General features: G+C 38.4%; 1 protein-coding gene across 1 annotated transcript; it reads right to left on the bottom strand.

Moving 5' to 3' along the window:
- Positions 1–2972: 2972 nt before the first annotated feature.
- manea (mannosidase endo-alpha) lies at positions 2973–7124 on the bottom strand. Its single transcript, XM_005798379.2, has 5 exons — positions 6998–7124; positions 5811–6438; positions 4395–4504; positions 4190–4266; positions 2973–4100 (listed from the first exon to the last, which is right to left on the bottom strand). The coding sequence occupies exons 2-5, from the start codon at positions 6322–6324 to the stop codon at positions 3467–3469; spliced, it is 1335 nt and encodes a 444-aa protein (XP_005798436.1). The 5' UTR covers positions 6325–6438; positions 6998–7124; the 3' UTR covers positions 2973–3466.
- Between the last annotated feature and the right edge of the window lie 593 nt (positions 7125–7717).

The following is a 7717-nucleotide window of genomic DNA, read 5'->3' as shown; positions in this document are numbered from 1 at the left end:
TTAGTTACAATCACAAAAGGTCTGCTGATGCTTAATGGACAAAAGACGAAGAATTGTAACATAAAAATGACAACTTACATGCTGTTGAGACTGGGCTTCAACGTAAGGATGAAATAGTGCATGGGGAGGAGGCGTCTCAATTGAATCCATTTGAGTGAAAATATTACGCAGTCCATTAAGAATGTAAAACTGAAAAGAGCTTCCACGTCTGAACAATGACCCACACAGACCTCTGCTGTGGATCTCATGAAAGACGTTCTTTTTGGACCACACATTCCTATGACTTGGAAGAGTCGTAGGACTCTTTGACTAAATGAGTCATGTAATGTTTAAACAATGTGCTGAATCAGAAAGAAAATGCACTGGAGTGTGAAATGGAACAACATAGACCTATCAGTAAGTGGCAACTTCAAACATTGCTCCAGTTAAATATTTTCAAGCTGTCGTCTGTAATAGAGGATGTCACAGTTTTAATAGAGGTCGTCACTGGTGCATATTTCCACCAGTATTTTTCAAACAACTCAACTTCTCAGAAATTTAATGAAATTTGTTTTAGAGAACCAGAAGAAGAGCTTATTCTTATACTCAGTGGGGGTCTATAAAATTTGAATGCAGTAGAAATACGTTCACAGACCTGGAAGTCATTGATCTTTACTTACTTCATGAGTAAACTACATTTCCCATCCCTAAAAGAGTCCTGAAGCACATCATCGTCCTAAGTTATAAAATGTTGCTCTAGCTTGTCAAGCTTGCTCTGTTTGGTTGATTCTGATCAGAAAATATACTTGGCCCACTTAAAAATGTATTTTTTGCCAGCTTATTATAGACAGGCCCAAAATTGTACAAATCTCTGTTAATATCTCGTGTTTTTGACAGTGAATGAGGCAGGTGTCTTAAAAGATAATAAAACAACGTAAAAGGAGTATTCATTTGAAGGAAAATTAAAGAATTAAATTTATATGAAATAATTTATAAAAACCTGAGTTTATCCTAGATGTATCTAGGACTTCATTCTGATGCATGGCCCTATAATGCCTCAGCATTGAGGAGGTGGATTTATTTAAATAAGACAGTTCTGTCAAACATGTGCGACATTTAACCTGCAGAACATAATATGAAAAAAAAAACTAAGAGTCAATTTCAGCTGAATTTGGATTCAGATAGACTCAAGTAAAAACTGAAAAGAAACAACAACGAAGTGATAACCGATACCTTATTTTCTGATGTAGGATCAAAATGGTCCCAAACTACGACACCTTTCGTGGCTGCTCCGTGGATGACGCTGTCCCGTAAAAGATCAAGAATTCTTTGGAGAAATGCATCCCGTTGACAGATTAGGTTCCTTATAAACACAGTTTGGCGCACCGGTGTCATTTCAAAACAGTTTCTGTATCGGTCACGTGACTTGCTGAAAGCAATACGGGGTTTTGTCTATGGGGGTGATTCTCACGAACCCAGCCTATAGAATGTCTTAGAAGATTTTAGGGTCCTTGGTGTCCAAAAAATGTGAAAAAAAAAAGGTTTTGTGGTTTCAAATTTCTTTATGGAAATTATGTTACGGTAATGAATTTATTTGCTCAAAGTTAGAATAAAATGTTTAAAAATACCTAGAAAATGTGCATATAGATTATAATTTTACAGTAAAAAGTAAAATTAGTATCCATTTTATAAAGAGTGAGTGTTTTTGTGTGTATATAATGTTTTTTAATTTTTGCTACGAGTTGGACCATGTTCGTGAGACTCATGGGCTTGATGCATGCGCCGACGCATCGGTGTTGCCGGACCCATCACTATCGTATATCATGGAGGGACTTTTTAACACTAGGCCACAAACTGCCTTGGCAGTGTTTTCAGATGGTGTAATTTGTTTGATAGGCTATCAGGTTGTTTTGGGGGTTTTTTGGAAACATTTGACCCACACTCCTTACCAGATGATAGCACTAATGCTCCATTGAGTTGCTTGCCAGTGGCTATTAAACAACAAGAAGAACCAATCAGCCCCCAAAGGTCAGCGTCACACCTAGCAACGGGGTCAACCACACCTCCTCACTAAGGGCGTGGGATACTGGACATTTTGGTATTGATCCAACACCGAGTGGTTATTATATGCAATCATATTCATATTTCAGGTGTGATGTATTTACATAAGTCTATATTTTTGAGTTCCAGTAAGATTTTATTCAACTGGCTGAATAGATAACAGTTTTATCAGTCTGGCAAGATTGTATTACTGAAACTGTGAAAACATCAATTTATGATGGCGATTATAGATGTTCCTGATTTTTTTATTATTATTTTTGGCTGAAAGGTCTGTCAGAGACTGCTGTCTCTATGATGGAGGTCAGGTTTGGGGATCTCAGATTGTATTTGAAAGAAACCAAATGTTTTGAGCGCCAACAGTACAAAGATATGAATTTCTCTCTCAAATTAAAAATGTAAGCTATTAATATTTGGCATTTTAATTCCTACATATGTGCTGCTGTTATTTTGCAGACATCGAAGACAAACTGCAAGCAAAAGCATTGATTTATCACACGGCTGGCTCAATCACTATTCAGCAGAAATCCTTAAGGGTAAAATAGGAGCTCATAGCACTGAGAATCTGAGAATAAGGACCCCGAGTTTTAGGAAAAACCAGATGGTTGGCACACTTCTACGGTTTCTACTCTGATTTTGATAAATCTGCCGTGACCTTTTTAACAAGCACTTATTTCAGTATATTGAGAACACCTAGCAAGTGCAAAATAAAACTGAAATCACTTCCAGTTTTTTTTTTTCACCTAAAGAATTTCTCATCTCAGATAACGAGGTCACAAGACAAGCAGGAGTGTGAAATTGTCTGTTATTCATAGAGTTGTACCTGTTCAAAACAGAAAGGCTGGCTGTAACAACCGGGACACTGGTAGAAATCTGAACTGTGTGTGATGTGCTTGATTGTGGGGGTTTGAAAGGCGATGACAACTTTCTACACATCAGCATCTGATCAGTTTATTCAAGTGATTCGTGCAAACGCTTAAGTGCCATTCCAAAACATATCACAGCGAGACACCTCAAATAAGGCGAAAAGAAAATATTGAACACACTCTGCATTCACAATATAGGTACAGAACAAAAAAGCCACTCTGTCACTTTACTGTTTGGATCAATAAGGCCCATATTAGCATTGAAGACTGGAATGTCTTGGAATATCTGAATTATCTTTCAAGCTTGACTCCTGATAAATCACTTGACAATTGAAAGTAAACAGAAACTAACACAGTTCACAGTTTAAGTGCAAAAAATAAAAATTAAAAAAACACGACTGAAGTCAAAATTAACATAGTGAATGAGTCGTTATCTCCGCTGTGGCTTTACCTCATTTAAAATTTCTTAAACAACCAGCCATCATTTTCAAATTGTAGTCCATTTCACAAATTAAATGAGTTTTTCAGTAGTATATATAATTTTCAATAAATAGGCTCTATGATCAGTCCTGCCATCTTTGTCGCTCTCCACCAAATATTGCTGCCCATTTGCGAGTTATCTCCAGGTAGATGGTCGGCTTATTCGGCAGATAGTCCAGGTACACGGTTTGACCCGTTTTGGGAACGGCCGTCTCAATCTGAGTCCCCTCGTGCCACTCGTTGAAAGAGGTAATGGAGATAAAATTGGGTCTGGACTCCAACGCCGCACTCAGCGAGGTTTCGTAGTATTTGCCGTTGATGCGATTTCGAGTGTTTTTGAAGTTCCATGGTCGAACACTTGTGTCAATGTATCCTGGGCCCACACTCGGAATGAATATGAGGTCGTTATCGTCACAGAAGGCTTTGATAGAGACCCAGTTGCGCTGAGTGGAGCCGTATGTGAAACCGTTGGTAGCGAAGTAGGTGTAGAGGCCGTCGAACCCTGCAGTAAGGATCTCTCGCTTATGTTTCTCTTCAACTAGTAGGGCGATGAAGATGGCGTCATACGGTGTGTCCCTGATGCTGCTGCTGTCTGTGTGTTTCAGCAGCTTAGCCCATTGCTCTGAGTTCATTAAGTAGGAGTCATACACATAAAAAAGTGGAAGGAGTTTGCCAGCGTTTGTCCGGTACTTGAAAAATGCAGGATGCTCTCCATATCTAAGAGATATGCAATCAATGGTAAATAGAAATTCATTCACTTAAAGTAGAAGGTGACTATAAAACAGCTAATCTAGTACAAAACCTACTTATCAACGATGTATTTGACATTGGTAAACATGTTGACTTCATCTCTTCCTTTGTAGGGCTCAATATGAAAAGCAACCTGCAAACAGACAGTATTATTTTTTGCATTTGATTCCAACAGCTCGAAGGTGTTGACATTGGATTTCAGCACAGCTGAACAACATCTGATAAAATTTCCACAAAACACAAAGCTTTTGTCATACGCACCTTTATGTGGTATTTATGTGCCACCTCCAGCAAAGAAGGTATGATTTCATCAATTGGCTCACCATTGTCATCATTTGTGGAAGGGGGATACCAGGAAATAGCGATGACACCTGATGATAAACACAAATGTGAAGAACAGCTACACAATATCTGAGGCAAAAGGTGGCTTTCTTTTCATCATCTATACATCCTTGAAGCAGATTTAAATCTTAACAATTCAGAAATTTTAATTATTCCTTCCAAGAACTCTGTTTTTCTAATGATTCATTTTTTAAAATGTATCCATTACTCACTGAATATCTGAGAAAATTTTGCCAAAGTCCACAGCTCATTCTAGACGATACCTGCCAAGTCAGAAGGAAACATCTTGGTATCGTCTAGATACCAAATCGTTCTGGGTCTCCTCCGGGTTCTCCTTTAAGTGGGATGTGCTGATAAGACACCAAAAGCAGGAGTCCCAGAAACATCCTGATCAGCTCAATTACTCTTATCAACGTGGAACAGCAGTAGCCCGACTGGGATTTGGCTTCATTAAATCGTTGCCACATGCCCAAATAATCAGCATTTCTAAATACCTCACTTACCTTTGGGGAAAGTTGGAAAATAAGTCAAAATTTCAACAGAGGAAAGTGTTCTTGGTCTGAAAAACTTTGATGCCAAAACTATCAACATGTCAAGAGAAATGGCTGAAACATCTTTCTTGAGACACCTTGGGTCTCATTATTTCATCTCTCATCAAAGTGAACTAGGTCTCTTGACCTGCGGTTCTGAATGTCCCACTTCTTTGTCCAGTTGACAGAGAATCTCTGCACCAAGTTTGGTCTACCCGAAATCACGGTTTTCTCTTTAGGCAGGGACAACTGTTTTAATTTTGGGGTAAGGGTTAAGAGAGAGGTATATGTTGATGAGTAATTTTGGTGAATACATCAACTGAATTTAAAGCAGGTTGATACAGCTTTGGTTTTTGCTATATCTGCGTCAGAGAGCTATTAGGAAAGTAGATTCTACAATTTTATTGCAAAATCATGTTTATTGACTAAAAGTAAAAAAAAAAAAAAAAAATCCAAAATCAACCACAAGAATATCTTTCAGATGTCAAGGACCCAGAGTGCACTGAAATATTTGCCTCTTGGGGAACAGGACAAGTCTACATTTTACTTAGTCTTAAATAAAATTACTTACTTTTGACATGTATTGAAGGGAAAAGGAACTTCTACTAAATGTACATTAATTCATAGCAACATTTTACAATCAAGAGCCCATTCTGCAGAATTAAAAGACGGTGTAGTTCAACCTAATGTCAACTGGGACATCCCTATTAATGACAATCATATCTAAAATGTCTAATTCAAAAATATAACATTTTTAAACACTGATAACCATTGATCTTAAAACTAAGAATCATATTTGGCTTACCAATGGCTGCTGTACGCAACTGCTGCATATGTGCCTCTAAAACTGAGGGGTCCCTGGAGCTGTACGGCCCTAAGGAGGGGTAATAGTTGGCCCCAATGTCATCAGGGGGGTTGTGCCTTCCTTGTGGATATTCCTGAGCAACCTTTGCATCCCAATGTGGCAGCTGTGGATGATCCCAGTGGATGTATTTGCCATCAAATGTGGGGTTTCCATACCACATATAGTAGAAGGCATGGAGATAGTAGTTGGGAGGAGGAAACTTCCTCAATGTGCTTTCCAGCTCTGCATCCTTGACTGACTCAACAGGGTCGCTCATTTTTGTCTCTCCAGGTCTTTTGTTGAAGTTTCTCTGGTTCTGAGGAGCAGTCTGTCTGTTAATATTTATTTCAACCTCACCAGGGCTGTCAAAAGGAGAGTCCTCTGGGGCAAGGGCCTTTAAAACCAGCGTTATGATGACCAGGAGCAATGCTAAGGAGACTAAGCTGATGCAGGATTTGAGCCTAAACCTAGCCATTTTTCACTCACTGCTGGGAGTTTCCCATAGTTCATTGTTGAAACAGCAGCAAGGGCTTGATGGTGGAAACGGTGCTATTTAAGGAGGGATGAAGAGTTGTTGTTCAGCCTGGTTCTTTGGGGAAACAAAAATCATGACTTTAATTTCATTCAATATTATGGCCATTTAGATTTTGCAACAACCTACGAATTGGAAAGATAATCTTAAATGAGCCCTAAGGATTTCTCATTGGTGCATCTCTAACTTTAGCAGCTTTGTCTCAGATTTTGCCTTTTCTGTGAAATGTTTCAGCTACAAATAACCAACACACAACGAGAAGACCGCCATCAATCTGATGACAAGCCAATGTATTCTTCTCAAAACAAAATAATTACACGGAAATATTGTTTCTTCACTTAAATTAACTGTACAAAACATGTTAAATATAGCAAATGCATATGGCAGCTGGCAAACATGTCAAGACTATGGTGACAGTGTCTTAAGGAAGGAAGACTCTGTTTACTTTTACATATTTTCAGCCAAAGTCAATGTACACTGCCCTGAACTTCAGACCTTTCAACAGCAGCAGCTAACCACGGCTGGGCAGACGTGTTAGCTTTATTCAATAAAACTCTGAACTCGCTCTAGCCCTCGAATAAACAAGGTAAAGTGTTTAAAATGCATACAAACTTACAGTAACAGCGTGCTTTAGTCTTCCTGAGTTATTTCAGCTTTATAAAACACAGGGGACGTGAACAAAACCACCACTTCTGGTTTGGCATTTGTCCTGGAAGGCATCCCAGATCTACAAACGCTCAGCTAGCATTGTAACCATTTGCTGTGACCCATCTATGTTTGTAGGTAGTTGTGATGGCCGGGGCTACGTCACACTTACCAGAGAAGTATGCATACCGCCCCCATCAGGTTGGAAGTTGTAATACATAAAGAAAAATCTGTCAAATAAAAAAATGCCTGCAATTGAGCTGTACTGAAACATTTAACTGCATTTGTAACAACAAACTATACTCGCAACAATTTTACTGTCGTCACTAAATTTGAAACTATTTGCTACAGTAAATAGTTACAGTTCTGTAAATTTTACACTTTAATAATGCACTGTTTCTCTATGTTTAATATTTCGATCATACAATGTGTTTTTTGTTTATTGTGACATAGCATCCATGTATCTATCTATACAAATAGTTTGAAGATAGACATAATCATTGGAACAAAAAGCATCCTTAAAGTTTTGAACCATTCATTTGGGGTCAGTGTAATATAATCCACAGCTCCTATCCCAGGTGGTTGTTAGCAATATCCAGCTACTAAAAGTGCATTTTAATTTCTTCCACAGTGCAGTCCACAACTATTGGTTACTCCTACGATGTAGCAAATATGGCAAAACAAAACAAAA

The sequence above is a fragment of the Xiphophorus maculatus genome, chromosome 19 (genome assembly GCF_002775205.1).
Source record: "Xiphophorus maculatus strain JP 163 A chromosome 19, X_maculatus-5.0-male, whole genome shotgun sequence".
Taxonomy (NCBI): domain Eukaryota; kingdom Metazoa; phylum Chordata; class Actinopteri; order Cyprinodontiformes; family Poeciliidae; genus Xiphophorus; species Xiphophorus maculatus.
This window is presented reverse-complemented; position numbering and strand designations above follow the sequence as displayed.